This window comes from Glandiceps talaboti, chromosome 17 (genome assembly GCF_964340395.1).
Source record: "Glandiceps talaboti chromosome 17, keGlaTala1.1, whole genome shotgun sequence".
NCBI lineage: Eukaryota > Metazoa > Hemichordata > Enteropneusta > Spengelidae > Glandiceps > Glandiceps talaboti.
In genome coordinates, this window is record NC_135565.1 from 5,688,383 (window position 1) to 5,706,641 (window position 18,259).

An 18,259-nucleotide genomic window follows, 5' to 3' on the forward strand; every position below is an offset into this window, starting at 1 on the left:
GTTAGATTTGAATTTCCTGAAGTATTTAATGATACTTTGCCTGATTTTGTTATCCTAATTTTTATAATTCATTTTCTCCTTTATTGTTAAATGATAATTTGATATTTTTTTAGTAACAGAATACAAATTCACGTACATGCGTCGTTAGCTATATATTGTGAATTGCTTTCAGTCCAGAACTATGCGTAGAACATAGCAGTCAGTTGTCACCTGGTTTGAATACCATTTTCACCAGACGGACAAGTCAATTTTTTTAAAACGGAAGAAAATCGGTGGTGCTCACGGGTAGAGCTACTGGCGTTGGTGACCCCCGTGACAATACACTTTGGAAGCACCCTCAAATAAAGTCTGATAAGGGACCTGGTATTAATTATAATCAGGGTCATGGAAGGGTATAAAAACTCGGGCACAGGTGATCTCGAGTCAGTTGGGAGCAGGACATTCTCTCCACTGGTATCATCGGAGATTAAAAGGTACGGGTTATTAGTATTTTTAATATGTGCATGTAATACACTGTTAGCTATAGAGGCCTTGGTGTTTTAACATCTTCTGTTTTGTTTAAAGGTTTCGATTGCATAACTGACGGAGAGAGAGAGAGAGAGAGAGAGAGAGAGAGAGAGAGAGAGAGAGAGAGAGAGAGAGAGAGAGAGAGAGAGAGAGAGAGAGAGAGAGAGAGAGAGAGAGAGAGAGAGAGAGAGAGAGAGAGAGAGAGAGAGAGAGAGAGAGAGAGAGAGAGAGAGAGAGAGAGAGAGAGAGAGAGAGAGAGAGAGAGAGAGAGAGAGAGAGAGGTGACGTCGCATCCTATGTCAGCATGCCCTTTGAAGTGTACATCCAGTAAGATCGGTACCGATTACTTTTACAAACTATAAGTATATGAAACGTTACGATGAAGCGTGGCAGTGCAAAATTAACTCGGACACGATGTTTGTTTTGCTGTCTCACTTAATGTCGTGTCATTTATAACATTGTACAACAGGCATTTAACCTTTGAGTCACCACTTTTGAACTAACTTGTCAAAAATATGGCGACATTTCGACGTTCATTCAGACTGTGTCTCTATAATAAAGGTGGTTTATGGGGTAATTACATCATGGCATAGAGGTGAAATATATCAAAATGCACTCTTTGAGTACGTGTTGATTAAACTTTAATATTTTAATCTGGAGGTATCACTATAATGTTCGGCCACGGATTACAACACTGCGGGGTTTGAAGTAGATTGTACGATACGTCATGTTGTTCATATCAGGGCTTCTTACCTGAGTGTTGGCTGATAGCGTGGCATGAATGTCGTGTGGTACAGACTAGGCTGCTACCTACAGACGAATTACGCTGCTACGTGTTTGGATCATAAACACTTATGTTCATGTTTTGCCTTGTTTACGTGGAGATTTTCTCCAAGGACGACGTTTAGTAAAAGAGACACATACTAATATTTACATACAATTGGTGTCTATCATCAGCTGAATGATATGGCTTCTTCGTAACTACGAGTACGTACCCGTTGGATACACTGACATGTGAGGCATTCTGAATGCAAATGCGACCTTTTGCTGAAACCCCTTCACTTCGCTGAAATGTTAAACTCATATTCAATGCTGTTCTATGCAAATTTACCCTTTATGAACATATCTTTGTCATCGCTTCTTTGCAAGCATTAAGTATGTTATCCAACAACACCAAAATATGCAAATGTAACCTTTACAGGAATGGCTTAGGATTAAGACATATACATATATACTGTGTCTTGCCACAGAACAAACTACAAAATTACGTACATACCAATTCAACAACACAATTAAAACAGCAATACATTTATTGGAAGACAGTATTTTATCATAACACATGGCCAAATTGAAAGGGTTTCATGTTTCCGATTTCATATGCCCTTCAAAAATAATCAATAGTATAATATTAATAATCATTATGATGTTTGATTTATGTATGTTCTCCCCTTTTGGTGTGTGGGTTCAGTTATTATTACCACCAATGAGCGTAGACCAGCAGTCGTCTTATTTTACCATGTCACGGCGTGATTTTGATTTGATTCGATTTTCCACTCGCCAAGCCCTATTATCAAAGTGTGTGTACATTGCCATGGGTACAATTGTTGGTTAAATCATGAGTTCGACCATTGTCATGTTGTCAATTATTAGCACGTGTACGAACGGGAACTTTTAAAACGAGAATACCTTCACCGTCGACTTCTTGTTATTAAGATAGGAAATAAATGAAATCATTCTTAGTTTTCATTATAGTTTTGTGTCCATATTGATTTTTAAAAAATAATTTTGAGGTCTGGATTTAAAAAAAAAATTTAGTGTTAATTCCATAGTCATCATTTTCGAGATTTTTTTTCAACAAAGACACAGTTTTAATAGGGTCGAGAGAGAAAAAGTGTATTGTGGAATAATCAGAACCTTATATATATTATTTGACCTCATATTAGATAATAGTAGCTGGTCACATGAAGCGGTTGGTGTAGGGAATGATTATTTGTTTCAAAGTTTGGCTTTGGCTGTATTTTTCGAGCTCAGCGTTAGAAAGCAATCTATGAACCCCCAGTAATGTTTGGCAGTAAGGCAGAGACAAGACAACAACAATCTCACCCCACAGAGAAAACAGCATCCCTCTCAGATAGGGGGAAAAGATGTGCGTTTTTTTACCCATCCCTTTCCCACAATAGAAATTATAAATAGCAACCCATATCCCGGTATATGGTGAAAGCAATAACAACCCTTTCCCAGCAGAGAAAACAACAACATACACCCCATACCAACCCACCAACAAACAAACAAATAAAACGACCGACGGACAGACAGACAGACAGACAGACAGACAGACAGACAGACAGACAGACAGACATACAAACAAATCAACATCCACTCCATCCCATCAAACATAAAAATCAACATCCATCCCATTACATCCACGCAAATAAAGAGTCCAATAATACCCATCCCATCCTAGTCTCGCTGGCAGACTCGTGGTTATCATCCCTAATCGATATCTTTGTATGTATGCCGAGCGGCTTAGCCGTGAGAAGAGATCTAGAGCGACTTGCCCCGACAACTCCCTCTCTTCTCGCGGCTAAGCCGCTCGACATACATACAAACATTAATGGGTACAATAGTCACGAGTCTGGTAGTCTCGCTGCCAGACCCGTGACTATCATCCCTAATCTTTTTATGTATGTCGTGTGGCTTAGCCGCGAGAAGAGTCAAGTCCCTCTCTTCTAGCGAGACTACGAGTCTGGCAGCGAGACTAATCCCATTCCAGCAAACCCCCAAAACAATACCCACCATGCCATATGTACACTCCAGTACATACATAAACAAAAGGACATCACATAGAAAGAGTATCACCCTCGCTATCCCATGCCAGTAAACAGAGAAAATAACACCAGACTGGAATATCAACAAAAAGAAAAAATAATAACACCAATAACCTAGCAAAAATATAACAACATGTAACAAAAATTTATTTAGAAAGTCCGTGAAATTCTTCAACAGTTTATTAAGACTACATTTAACCATGTTTAACACGTGACAAGCCATCGTCCCAACCTGTATGTAAGACTTCTTTAACAGTAAATGCAAGAATAATTTATTCTCAAAGAATGTCGATCGGAACAGATACGTAGACGAATTCAAGAGTATGGGTATATACAGCAGTGGAAACTAATCTGTCAGCTAACTAATATAGGCACACACTAAAAGTCCTGTTGTTATAAGCTATGGACACTTAGATTTCCATCATTTTGCAGCATACATACATTCTTGGGGCTTCTGATCCAGTGTTTTCAATGTCTTGATTACAGGGTGATCATTATATCTCGGCGCACAACAAAGACATGCTATGACCTTGGAGTAATTATACTGTCAGTATAATTACTCCAAGCTATGACCTACTTGTGGAATTTAGCACACTGTGATCGAACAACTCATACGGTTTAGTCTATGTGTCTATATCAAGGTACTACGCTGAAAACCCAGGTTCCGCAGTAGGGCATAAACCTCAAACATGTGCATTGATATTAACTGTAGACGTGTTGGAGTAACTGGCCTGACTAAAAATACATTTTATCAGCGGAAGTCTCATTAGCAAGTTAAACTTTAGTTATGAAAGCAGTTAATTAGTCTACCCATTGAAAGAATTGGTGCTAGCATGATCCATACCCACACATAAGATAACAGTAATAACTGTTGACATCAGACCGTGGACGAACGGAACCTGTTACAAAACAGGGAAAGTAAACAACTGAATTGGATTAAAAACACTTGGCTCAGCATGTTGGAACAGTAGAGACATGTATTACATGACATGGTTTGATAAGAGCAGTTTTATGGCCTCTTTATGTGTACATGAAGTGCCAGGGCCGAAACTGGACATTTGTCTGTGACTGAACAATTACACAAAGCCATAAAACTGTTCTTATCAAATGATGGAATGTAAACAAGTCTCTGTACTTCCAACATGTTGTGCCAAGTGTTATATAATTCATTTGTTTAGTTTCCCTGCTTGTATCAGGTTCCGTTTGTCCACAGTCTGGTGTCGGCTGTTGTAATAGGCAATTTATAAAACAACTTGTGTGTTTCTGATAACCACCCAACCGACCCTAGTTTAAGTCGACAACCCTAAACATTTCATGCACCTCTGCTTCCTTTCCCAGGTGCTGCCTGTACATATTTCATCAAAGGAATATTCTGATCAATATTTCGTTTGTTTTTGGGTCTCGAAAAAGAGTTTTCAAAAATAAACACAAGTAGAAAAGTAAAGATCAAATCCAATCCAATCAAATCAAATCCCGACCTACCTACCGATCTCGTAATCACTATGCGTAGAACCTAACATTCAGTTGTCACCTGGTGTGAATACCATTTTGATCAGACGGACTCGTCAATTTTTAAAAACGGAAAATTATATATCGGTGGTGCTCACAGGTAGAGCTATTGGAATTGGTCACCCTCGTGTTCCCTCTAACAATACACTTTAGGAGTACCCTCAAATAATGTCCGTTAAGAAACCTGTTATTAATTATAATCGAGGTAATTTTACCAGAAAATGAGAACATAACATAACATATTATTGTGAAGTTATAATGGGCGAATGGTTAGAATCATGGCCTACTTGGAATCTGCAGGTTGCAAGTACGAACCCCATCGCTACCGTTTGTTTTTGAGTGGCTAAAGTCCTTGAACCACGCCTGTGCCTCAGTCCACCCAGCTGTGGAATTGGAGATCTGGTAGGATAGAGATTGCAATGTTAATGATTTAATCCTATGCACTTGCATAAAGGCTACAATGGATTGTATGCTCCCCAGGGAGTTGATGAAGTGCAAAGGGCCGTTTTGCCGATATAGATCCGAGCCAGGTGTAATAATTGTAAAGCGCTTTGAGCACAGAGTGGGAAAGTGCTATTAATATAAAAAAAACTAACATTGTCATTATTTTTATTATCATATTATTAAAACAATTAAATGCATAAAACAGCTACAATAAATGATAGTATGTTTCTCGTGAAGACCAAGTAGTCCATTTGGCCCTCACTAATCTAGCCCTTGATTCTGACTAATAAATGAAATGATAAATATACACTAACAGCGTACAAATATCAAATGAGATCAGATTAATTAATTACACAATTAATTGTGTAATGAAAAAAAAAACAGAAAGAAAAAAAACAGAAAAGAAATCAGAAAACAGTATTAACCAAAGAATAGAAATTAGTTTTTACTAAGATTTAAACTAAGTGAGTGTAAGGGAGCAAACTTTAGACACCTGTGGATCATATTTGATCATCTTTATAAACCACGTTCAAAGCCTCTTTTACGGCATCATCCAAAAGGTCGTTATTTCACAGTGTCGCGGAAGAAATAACAGCTCTGGTTTGCGAGAATACAATTGGAGGCGGGCTTGTCGTTGATTGGTAAAGATTTAGTATGTCAGCCATTTAGTTTTGATCCAAACTGGATATACGCATTTCATAAGGTGGACAATGTATCTATGATTGAGCTCAACTGAGTGAGTGGGGAGTTGTTCTCATTCAATGTGATGAGAAGATCTCTCAGCGGAGCGTTTTGGATGGTGCCGTAAAAGAGACTGTGGTTTACGACGATGGTCAAATGTGGGTTCTTGAATAATTTGTCTGATAACGTCAAATGTAGTGATTTTTCGTTCCAAAAATGTTCAACAATGGAAGTATCATCCATTGGCATAATTTCAAAGGTGACCGAGTGTGTCCAAACAAGGAATCGCCTTGTAAAGTAAACATATATGCTGGTTACAGCCGGTTACAGCCGGATGTTCTAATTATATGTACTAATTAGCATAACATGGTACCATGTACCATGTCATATTTATGACCACGTGACACGACTACATAAATTATAAATTGACCTTTCATTGCATCAATCACATATATGTACTCATACTATTATTACTAATACTTAGAAAGTCTTGCTGCTCGACGTTCGGGCTTTCTTCTGATACGATAAGCGAACGAAGTTCGCAGTGATGGCTTGCGGTGGCGATGATTGGTCGTGTGTTTTATATCGGAAGAACATCTGAGGTCTAGCAGCTAGACTAATACTTAGGCTGCGTTCAAAATTTATGGCAGGGGTGGCCAGGGCCGGGGGCCTGGGGGGGGGGGGGATTGGAAGGTGGCGGGGGGGGGGGCTTGAAAATTCTGATGGTCATGTATGTATGTATGTATGTATGTATGTATGTATGTATGTATGTAAGCTAACATGGCGCACGACCCACATGATAGTTTATACCTACCAAAGGTTTGCATTCATTAGTTACAACATTTGTATTGTGGCTTTTTAAGGGAATGGAGTGGATGTATGGAAATCTCGCAATGATGTCATGGTTATTTTTTTATTACTGCTGGAAATCATACAATGGAAATATCATTCTATAGTATATTAATTATTCATAATTATTCATAGTTTACATCATCGCTGTCAATATTGCTAGATTGTCATGTAAACCATGTTTTTATATATTAAAAAATCTCACATAATAACGGGTTTTATACTTTATTTAGTGCTTCTGAGTTTTATTACATTGTACACACGTCAACCTATGGTTTTGTTTCAAATGTGAAATATTGTATTGAAATAAAAAGTTTCTAGTCATCTTGATTCGTTATATCAATCTTTCAATGTTTTAAATTAATGAAGATCAAAGATATAGTAAAAGTTGAAAATCTAGATTAATCGCCATGTCCTTATGGAAAATAAAAATAAGATAAAGAGTTGCTTACATACGACACTTTGTATTACTCTTTATCAATAAATATGATATATATAATATAGTGCCAGTAGGAATAGGATACCAAATGGCTTCCGTATATCGCAATGTTTGAAGGTGTTATCGATATCACTTCCTCTGGTATCATTTTTCAAGCGGGTTTCCTGTGGTTATTTTAGGATACATTATTATAACAAAAATGATATGCGGGTTGTACAGGTTACGGGTGTCATAACCATACACTGTTGTGCCGCAAATAGAAAATGATACAGGTATCTAGAGTGACTGAATGTGCATGCAGGGGATTTCAGGGGCACACACGTTCATATATACTTTTGGGGGCGTAATTTTTGCTGTATATTCAAAAGGTACTCACAGTATTCTACGCCGTATCGAAGCATACTTCACCATCACTTGTAATTGACTGAATTCAAACCTGGTATTAGGATATAACTTATAAACGATAAGATGACGTAATTTATTATACGTATTTAGTCATTTTATTTATTTATTTATTTATTTATTTATTTATTTATTTATTTATTTATTTATTGAAGTATCACTTTTGTATCAGGGGCTCACCGGCAATGAATGTTAGGAGCAGCACTAACACAAAATTAAAATACATACACTACTAAAAAATTGGAGAAGATATGACTAGTATAATCACATACAGAAACAAAACAACACAACACAACACAACACAACACAACACAACACAACACAACACAACACAACACAACACAACACAACACAAACCAAGTAAAGGGAGGTAAGAAGAGTGAGCGAAAGAAATTTGACATGTATGAAAAAGCATTGAACACGAAACGTCGACGTCTACGATAATTATGCACTCAACTGTTTGCACAGTGGCTGAAGACAATGTAACACAGGGTAACAGTAATAGAAGGCATGCATCGATATCATACCAGAATACTTTAATTGAGGGTTTCTATAAATATTTTGTTTTTTAAAGCTTGTGTCACTTTACTGGGAACTTATATTATTATTTACTGGTTCTTTGGCTCTCTGTGGCGACATTTATAGCTTAAATGATGTAGGCTTGGTGTTTCACTCATGGGACATTACGTTTTTGACACAGTGTTAGACATATTTCACCTCTAGACTAACAATAACAGAGACACAATAAACCATAGACCCGTGGGTGGATGGTCTATGAATAAACATAGCAGGATCCAATTACATTGAACACTGATAAGCATTGCTATTCTTTCACATTGCAGTAAAAACAGGCTTATGATGAAAACATTACAAATCATCAATGGCTGCAATTGTTTATTTTCTAACTGATAATCAACTTTTCAACTTGACTACTTGTACATGCCTACTGCGAACTGCACCTATGTAATTGTTTATTTTGCGATAGTACTTATCATCTGAGTGTGTGTGTATTAAATGTCATGTCACGTGAGTGAAATAAGCCTACATCATTTTAGCTGTATGTTATCAATATTCGACTTCTAGTGGGAGCTGTGCCAGTTGGAGACATCATTGATCTATATACTAATACAGTGGTAGAAAAAATTAAGATATTGGAATGAAGACGATAAAGTTGAAAACTGGATGTGCCATGTAAACTAAGATAACCCAAATAGTTAGCCCACTTCACAAGATAGAAATACTAGCGGTCACCTCACGATCAACCATTCATGACATTTTTATTGTATAGACAATAGACTCTGGAGTGACCGCTCTGAGATTTATTATTTAGTTCGTGTGTTGACTGTTGACATATAAGTTTCCATCGTCAATAGAGCCTCCGACCTTTCTAAGTTCACTGACCTGCAATATGATTACCATCAGTGTATTGTGTTCAATCTATATAGTCCTAATCTGTTATCTCTACAATTTATTGATTAGATTATACAAGATTGTCCAGGTGCATGTTACTAGATTACATATGATAAAGGTGATGACATGACAGAAACTAGTAAATATAATCAGTAGATACACATGGTTGTAGTTCTGATCTGTTTCCCTACTCAACTACTGATTATGTGTTCACGCCGTATATATAGTCTCCAATGTCTGTAACTATGGCAACCACAATCCACGGATTATCAAAATCGTTAAAAAAATCAAAATGTCAGATTTTCTCTTTTATACATATCTCATTTGTTTTTTGTAGGCAATAATTATGGACTCCACGGAGGAAGCGTACAGAAACCGCGACCTGGTCGCCAAAGTGGCCAAGCGTCTGAAAGAAATTATGTTTGCTGACGAGACAATGAAATTATACGACGATAGAATGATGCCCCTCGGGGACAACGCAGCATTGCTTACCGCAGAGCTGGCACAGATTCACCGTGAACTTGGCGTCAAGGCATTCAAAGAATATGGTGTTGATATCCTAGAAACGCCAACACCTGCACATTCCAAAATTAGACAGCTTTGGCACACCGACAAGGAGGTAAGTAATGCTAACAAGTTTTGGCACCAAACTTAAAACAATATTAGAAAGGCATTGCTAGATCTAGTTATGTTTATGCCCTTTAGCTGTCAAAATGTTGACTCAGTGTTTGATATGTACAGGATTGCCAGTCCTCTACCGGAGTAGTCTTTCTGCTAGACGTTCGGGCCTTCTTCCGATATTATAAGCGAACGAAGTTCGAAGTGAGGGCTTTGCCCTTTGTTCCATCCTCGATAGCGATGTTCGGTCGTGTGTCGTATTGTATCGGAGAACATCCGAGGTCTAGCAGATAGACTACTACCGGAGCTGATATTAGAGTTTGTGCAGCGGGTGACAGCCAACTCCTTGTTGCTGAAGTCTTACTGTACAGTATCAGTAATGGATAGTGTAAGACAAAGGTGGATTGAGAAGGTGTGAATTGGCGATGGGTTGACCTTTGTAGTTCAAGTAAAACCAGTCGACGTCCAGCACTTTGAAACGACAGCACTCCATCATTGCTAGACTGTAAGATACGTCGTGACGTTTCGCCCTCACCGGCCTCCTCTCTTAGGGGTTGCCTGATGTTTGAGGGCGCCCCATCACGGCGTACCTTACAGACTACATCATTACCAACACCTCTCTTTCAAACGCTGCCTCGGAACAGCGCTCCTAGTGGCCAAACTGTACAATCTTCCTTATAACATGAATGTGACGTATTGTATCACGTCATACAACCAGCGACAACCGAGTCCACAGGGAAAAGGACAAATAATCAATTTTGTTCTCGCGATTTTCCGGATTTCTAATATTATTTTATGTATATTTCAAATGAAATTTTAAATACTGTTTCCTCTCACTGTTTTTTTCTTTCTATTTCCTACCTGATATCACTGTCATTGCATTAATTAGTAGCTTGCTAGAACAAACTCACTATTTGCCCAAATTAACGCATTATGCCGTGAGTGTAAACATCCACTGATCCGACTAATGGAGGTAAATTGATTATTTGTCCTTTTCCCTGTGCCGAGTCTCGCTGGCAGACTCTGACTATCGTCCCTTAGCTTTGTAAGACGCACGAAGTGCGCCCTGAGCCGGGAGAATTGAGGGACTTTAGAACTAGCCCCCTCTCTTCTTGCGGCTAAGCCGCTCGGCATACATACACAAATTAGGGACGATAGTCATAAGTCTGGTAGCGAGTCTACTAGTCCCTCTCTTCTCATGGCTAAGCCGCTCGGCATACATACAAAGATTAGGGACAATACAGTAATAGTCACGAGTCTGGCAGTGACTATGAGACTAGCAACAACATAGACTGTAATAATACTAATATACGTCGTGGTGTTCCTCCCTTACCGGCCTCCTCTCACATTGACAATTGGAACTTGTTAGGAAGAAGGAAAATAAACAATCGAATATTGGATTTATGTTGGAATGTTGGAAGTATAGAGACTTGTTCATTTGTAGTCCATGCAATCATTTGATGAGGACAGTTTCATGGCCTCTACATAATAGCTCACATTCACAAACAAACATCAAGTGCACACACATAAAGAGGCCACAAAACTATTCATATCAGACCATGAAATGTTATGCAAGTCTCCTAGTTCCAACGTGCTGTGTTACCAGTCCAATTCATGTGTTTACTTTCCATGTTTGTAACTAGTTCCCCTTTGAATGCTTGACTGTATGCAGTTGTAAGTTCGATACTGCTGTCCCTGGCGACAACTCGACAGTCTCCCAAAATAGCGCATGTGTATAACATTAGACTAACATGGGCTCACTATTAATCTTTCCATAGATTATGGACTATCTTGAATTTACGTCAGATCCTTTAGTTGTACCATTTCATAGTCGTGAAAATCCGCCGAAAGTTGGAGATAGTACCTCTGACCTTGACCTCTATACTGTGGATACTGCAAGACCAGTCCGATTCAAAGATCTTCATGTTCACAAAGAGCGCCCCCTGGTGGTATTCGCCTCATCGTTATCCTGACCCCCGCTTCGAGTAAGTATGGATGTCAAACTGTGAGGAGTAGGATGATGATGATGATGGTGGTGATGGTGATGATGATGATGATGATGATGGTGGTGGTGGTGGTGGTGGTGGTGGTGGTGGTGGTGGTGGTGAGGTAGTGATATCGATGTTGTCAGTTATTATTCACTTATAAAAGGGTATAGCTCAGAGATTCGTCCTCCTGGTGTTACAATCTTAAGGAGCTTGCTTCACCACACAAAGAAGTCTGAAATTATCACCTAATAACAGCTCTGTTTAATCTAAGTGGATTATATGTCAAAATATTATGTAATCGCGTCCTGTGTCAAGTAGACTTAGTCTGGATGCCAACGGTCTGGTCAAACTCCCTCGATCAGCACAGAAAGTTGTTCATCTAATCATTGAACCCCAGCTGCTATAGTGACAAAAACAGTGTATAAGTAGCATCCTGAGCTGACAAATATACCATATTTGGACATTACATAACTGCCCCACGCATACTGTCACGCAGGTAAAAGATTTAGAAGCTCAGCTTGTGCCATGCTAGTAATATGATAGTTGTATTCCTTCGTCTGTTGAATGAACCATAAACAGTCCCCAAAGATACAGATTATTCATGTACATGGTCACCAACGTTTGTTCATGTTTATACATGATTTTTATATCAATCTTATGTTTTCTTTGACAGGCCATTGTTCACAGTGGCTCCTTACGCAAGTTGTTCGACGATTACAAAGATAAAGTCGACTTCTTGATGGTATACATGTACGAGGCACATCCTGCTGAAGGGTGGCGCTTTGGTACACACTACAGTACAGTTAGTCGGCACAGAAACATCAAGGAACGCATTGATGCTGCCCAGTAAGTTTGTCATTTATTAAGTTTAGGCTCAGACAGGCGGTCTGAGGTTTAGTGTTGGGGTAGGGGTAAGAATGGGAAGAGATAGAGGGTTATATCACTTAATATACACACAAATGTATAGAGCCAACAAGAAATTCCAATGTTTCATGTTCTTTCGGAGGTGAATTGAATGAATTTCGTAAATTCTTAGTGTGGCCTAATCACTTGAGCGATTTTTTTAATTAGATAGAAAACTTACAAACCCGCCATATTGAATGATGCATTATTGGAAATATAATTAGATTCCATCGATAGACATTAATTACTTTTGTACTGGTAGTCTCGGTTACCCAGACTCTCACCACTGGAGGCTCTTCTACGAGACTACCCAGACTCTCACGAGTCCACCCAGACGAGAGTCTGGGAAAACTACGTTTCAACTACCCCACGCTGGGAGTCACACAGTGCATTTCTTACCAGTCATAAGAAATGTCGCGAAGCTACCTAAATTGATCGTTTAGCCAACAATGTTGGACGTCAAGTAGTCCCCAGCATGCACTGCTCTAGAAGCTACTTCCTGCACGGTTGGAATCTCGATTCCCCATCCTCTCTTTTGGCGAGGTCTCGTAGGCAGAGCCCCCAGCAGCGACAGTCTGGGTGACCGAAACTAGGTCTGAAATAGATATATACTGCCGCTACTAAAGTAACTATCACACAGTACTTTGTTTCTGAGCATGTTCACTGCACTGACATGTGGAATTAAAATAGTATAATTGTATCTCACATTCCCTAGATATTAAAGTGCACAATCCAAGTCGCTGGTAGCAATTGACAGTACCGATGTGTAGTCATGAACGTTAACATTGTCATAAGTAACCATGGAAAATAGGATTGACATAGGGGGCCTTGTCACTACATGTCGCTAGATTTAATTGAAACGTTTTGTATTTCGAGCATCACAGAACCAGTGACGTAGACACAGGTTCTCATGACATAGGATGACTAAGGTATATATATATTCCACATTTTCTGTTTTAAGGACAATAACTTGGCTTGTGCTGGATGTGATGAGACATATTATATGTCATAAAACTGTCATATCATACATTTTCTTTTCTCTTTTCCATTTTAGAACTTTGATAGATCTGGACAGCACATACAACACATTCTCAGCTGATTTGACCGATCGCAGTAAGATTCCAATTGTGTGCGATAACATGGACAACGAGTTCGACAGAGTGTATGCTGCACTACCAGACCGTACCTACGCCATTGAGGAAGACAAAATCAAATACATCGGCAGACTCGTCTTTCAACAGATGCAATCTCAAAGCGAATGGTTGATGACTGACGAGATGAGAGAATGGTTGGAGGGTCGCTTCGGGAAAGCAAAGTAAAGATATGAAGGAACTAATGCCACACTCTAGCTGCTCACCGCTCAGTAAAAACGATTAGATTTTGAGTATCAGTTAACTTTTAGGCGCTGTTCTTTCGACAGTTTCATTTAGGAAACACAATTATCTGTATAAGATTTAACAAGAACTGTTATGAAGTATGGGTTTGCAATGTTGGGAAGCTAGCAGCAGCTGTTTGTGTGAATATACGTAGTAGCGTCGAACTCTGATCATTTTGATGGTGAAGAACGTTTTCATAGCAACGTGAACGAGGACTGCGCATGAGCAGAAGTTATTATGACGGCAATCGGTGAAAGCCTAAAATGGCGGCCATTGCTCGAAACACAATTTCCCTCTAGGGAGCCTTCTTTACAAATTGCTTTGAAAGCTATTTTGCACCATATCTCGTGCCAAATGAGTACCTGCAGCATCCAGGCATTTAATAGAACTTAGATGGTGGTGAATGTTTCCATTTTATGCATGTTTATTTTATACGAATTTCGTGGGTAATCTCAGAAATGCAATGTAGCCTGTAATAGATACCAAATGATATCATTGTCATTGTTTAAAGTCAGATCCATTGAAATCTCATATCAAGACAATGTTTCTATTATTATCATGATGAAAAAAAATATGTTTACGGGATCGCATGGGTAATAATGTTTAGTCTACCTAAATTGTATAGTTATCTATGATGCATGTGGAAGGAGACTTGGATATTGATCATAGATTCAATGGACAGCACTCGTGAACGGAGCAGCCGTCATTGCGTGTGTGTGTGTGTGTGTGTGTTTGTTTGTTTGTTTGTTTGTGTGTGTCTGTATCTGTGTGACAGTATGTATGCGTGTGAGAAAAGGTATGGTAGTTCAAATACATCAAAGGGTCGGGCATATAGGGTATAATGCAGAATGTATAATTCATACATTGTCACTTGTTTTATAACTCGGGTAATTTCATAGTACTGTATATGTAATTCATCAATTTTGGTGTTTATTCATCTGAAATAAAGTGTTTCATCTCTAGAGCTATAGCTTCAAGTTATTGTTCCGGGTATACGACAGTGTGAATGAGATACGTGTCTTGTATATGTATGACTCGGTATGCATAATCTAAGGGAGCCTTCAGTAATTACAAGGTGGGAGGGCCAGCGAAAATCAGGCCCGGGCTGTTGCATAAAATATCACCGACTGCGTCGTGATAAACAGTGCCCCCCCCCCTCAATTTCCTTTTTCTAAAACATGAACTCCCCCCCCCCCCGTTAAAATATTTTTAAAAAAACATGGTTTAAATGGTGTCAGACATGAAAAAGGACACTGGTCCAGGAATCAGTGCTTTAAAGCACTTAATCCCACTTCTGCCACCATGTTGTAAGTTTTAAATATATTGGTTTCCCAACTACTACCACCATAGTGAATTTGTGTAAAATTGTCACTGCATTGCTCAATACATGTGTTTGAATATCATTGGCTGAGCCTCAGACAGTTGTCTGAGGTTCAGTTGGAGTCCTGGCCAGAACATTAACTGACTCCCAAAACACTAGATGGGCACACTCCTGATATTGTTTGTGCATGCGGCTGAGTATTTGTTTGGTGTGATAAACTCCAATAACTTGAAGATAAGAGAGATAAAGCAAACTGTTGTGGTAACAGGTCTCCATGGTAATTATACGATAAGGGGTGTTTTGATTTAGATAAGAGAAGAAAAATGGACAGGATGTCTTTATTTAGTCAATAAAGAGAGAATTATATACAGCTGAAAGAGAGAAAAGTAGCCAGGGAAAGAAGAAGAAAAGTTTTACATCACCACAGAAACAAAAATCAATCAGTCAATTGTTGAATATCACACAACATATGTTTTATTTAACCACAAAAGTTAATCAATCAATCAATCAATCAATCAATCAATGAAATACTCAATCAATCAATCAGTCAATCAATCAATCAATCAATCAATCAATCAGTCAATCAACCAACCAATCGATCGATCTATCTATCAATCAATTACATACCTGCTGGCCCTACTAGGGGACTACTCCCACAGACCAATACAAAATCCCACTGAAAAATCTTTTACGTATAGACGCAAAGGAATGTTTGAATTCTGGGAACACAAAACGACATATAAGTACTGTATGAACACGCCTTGGTATTCAGAGAAGTCGATGTTGTGTTTGCATTTGATGACGTCATGAAATGCCATCTTCTGTCATATTGACGCATTCACAGCTTTCCCCATGTATAGTTCGTGGACAATCGTCGAATGCTTGTTCCTCGCACAAACTGTAATTTGGCGGAAGTTCGGGTTCTTTTTCTTCAAAATCTGACCCATCACTATTTATCGACCCATTTAAACTAGAATATGAAGGGGGTGGTACATCAGTATATTTTCTTGGTGGTCTGTACGAGGGTGGCTGAAGTGCCACACCTCTCCATGCATTATCACCTGGTGGCGCTGTTGATAACTGACCATCGAGTGGGACTTCTCGAAATGTGTGTATTATTTGTGATCCGTTTGGTAAAAGCAACATTTGTACCATCATGCCACTTTCCATTCTGCCTTGTCGACCATGGTAATCGTGTTCTTCCGTTGGTTCTATCAAGGAAATAAAAGTAGTAATGAAGGGACAGCTTACAATGAAAATAGAGGTGTTTATGCCCTGATACAACCACAGGGTAAAGGACCAATGATCAATTTTGTATTCGCGATTTTCCGGATTTCTAATATTATTTTCTGTACATTTCAAATAAAGTTTTAAATACTGTTCCCACCATTTAGTCGGATCAGTAGATGTTTACACTCACGGCATAATGCGTTAATTTGGGCAAATAGTGAGTTTGTTCTAGCAAGCTACTAATTAATGCAAAGCTGATAAACTCCGATAAGACATTGATATCAGGTAGGAAATAGAAAAAACAGTAAGAGGAAACAGTATTTAAAACTTTATTTGAAATGTACAGAAAATAATATTAGAAATCCGGAAAATCGCGAATACAAAATTGATCATTGGTCCTTTACCCTGTGATACAACCATAGACAGTGAACCATTGATATCATAATTATATCAATCACCATTGCAACGGTATTTTAAGGGGAACGCCACCCCAGGAAATAGACGTTTTTTCCATACACATTTGTTTTGGTTCTGGAGAGTCATTTCATGATTTCACATAACATAAATGATTGCCAAGAAACACCAACTTGAAACTCTTTTTCACCACTGTTGGTTTCAGGATAAGAACGACAGTTGCCTCATGTGACTTAACAGATATACATATATATCAGATGTACAATGAATATTCATGACTATTTCTCTTAAGTTAATAAACATTTAGGAGTCATGAATATTCAATGTACATCTAAAAAAATGTGTATGTCTGCAAAGTCCCATGATGCAACGGTGAAGCAGTGACAGATCAATACAGAGATGAAATAAATAAAGTTTCAATGTGGTGCTTCTTACAATTGGCATATGGGGTAGAAATCATTTATTTTCAGGATAGACATTCCCCTTAAGTTAGATTATGTTAATCTAAGTAAATGACGTCATCAAACTCACCTTGTCTATTCGCATTGTTTCTCTTCCTCTTGGTGATTTTATACTGTATGAGACAAACGGCTGTACCAGTCAAAAACAATATTGCTAAAATCTTGAAAGATGCCCGGATGATCTTCATTTTTGTTTGCCTCTCATCTGAATCTGTTGGTGCCTCGGTTTCATCTATATAGGATAACAACGTTTGTCGAATCTCAGTAGTCAAACTTATGGAACTTATGGTAACATGTAGTCTCGGTTATCTCGACTCAACGGTGGGGGCGCTGCATACGAGACCGCCCAGACGAGAGCCCCCTCACTGCAGTGAGAGTCTGGGAAACCGAGACTGGGGTAACATACACCTCCAGGAAGAATTTCTCTGAAAATCAAGCTCCTTCAGATATCTCTAAATAAAGTCATAGCTGGCTCTTACTTTAAAATTAAAATAATGATTTGAGAATTCAGTATTTATATATTTATTTCCAATCTCAGTATCTCCTTTCCATGTTTACACTAAATTATATTGACCATGGATCACAGAAGTCAAATAAATAAGAATTCGAACATCATTTCGAAATTTCGAATATATATATATATATATATATATATATATATATATATATATATATATATATATATATATACATATAGTTACTATATATATATATATATATATATATATATATATATATATATATATATATATATATATATATATATATATATATAACTCGGTGAGTATCAATCTGCTAAGACAGTGCTCTATACCGCAGTGGCAGAGCGTAATAGTTTTGGTAGTACTGGAACTCTTTCTTGGTTGTATTTCGGAGTTT

At 38.3% G+C, this 18,259-nt stretch overlaps 2 protein-coding genes across 2 annotated transcripts in view; one reads left to right on the forward strand and one right to left on the reverse strand.

Annotated features, from left to right (window-relative positions):
• The first annotated feature begins 416 nt into the window (after positions 1-416).
• Positions 417-14,138, forward strand: LOC144448640 (thyroxine 5-deiodinase-like). Its single transcript, XM_078138918.1, has 5 exons — positions 417-473; positions 9,407-9,688; positions 11,466-11,636; positions 12,349-12,521; positions 13,633-14,138. Exons 2-5 carry the CDS (start codon positions 9,416-9,418, stop codon positions 13,895-13,897), a joined length of 882 nt encoding a protein of 293 aa, XP_077995044.1. The 5' UTR covers positions 417-473; positions 9,407-9,415; the 3' UTR covers positions 13,898-14,138.
• Positions 14,139-15,905: 1,767 nt separating this feature from the next.
• LOC144448718 (uncharacterized) overlaps positions 15,906-18,259 on the reverse strand; it is a 5,641-nt gene continuing 3,287 nt past the window's right edge. Inside the window, exons 4-5 of the mRNA XM_078139019.1 lie at positions 17,451-17,612; positions 15,906-16,486 (exon numbers count right to left, since the gene is read on the reverse strand). Coding sequence (XP_077995145.1) covers positions 16,080-16,486; positions 17,451-17,612 — 569 coding nt within the window. The 3' untranslated portion in view covers positions 15,906-16,079. The remainder of the gene's footprint in view (positions 16,487-17,450; positions 17,613-18,259) is intronic.

Coding starts and splice junctions, on each gene's coding strand:
- LOC144448640 (XM_078138918.1), top strand. CDS start 9,416: ATGGACTCCACGGAGGAAGCGTACAGAAACCGCGACCTGGTCGCCAAA. Junction 9,689..11,465: donor TTTGGCACACCGACAAGGAG/GTAAGTAATGCT, acceptor ATCTTTCCATAG/ATTATGGACTATCTTGAATT. Junction 12,522..13,632: donor GAACGCATTGATGCTGCCCA/GTAAGTTTGTCA, acceptor TTTCCATTTTAG/AACTTTGATAGATCTGGACA.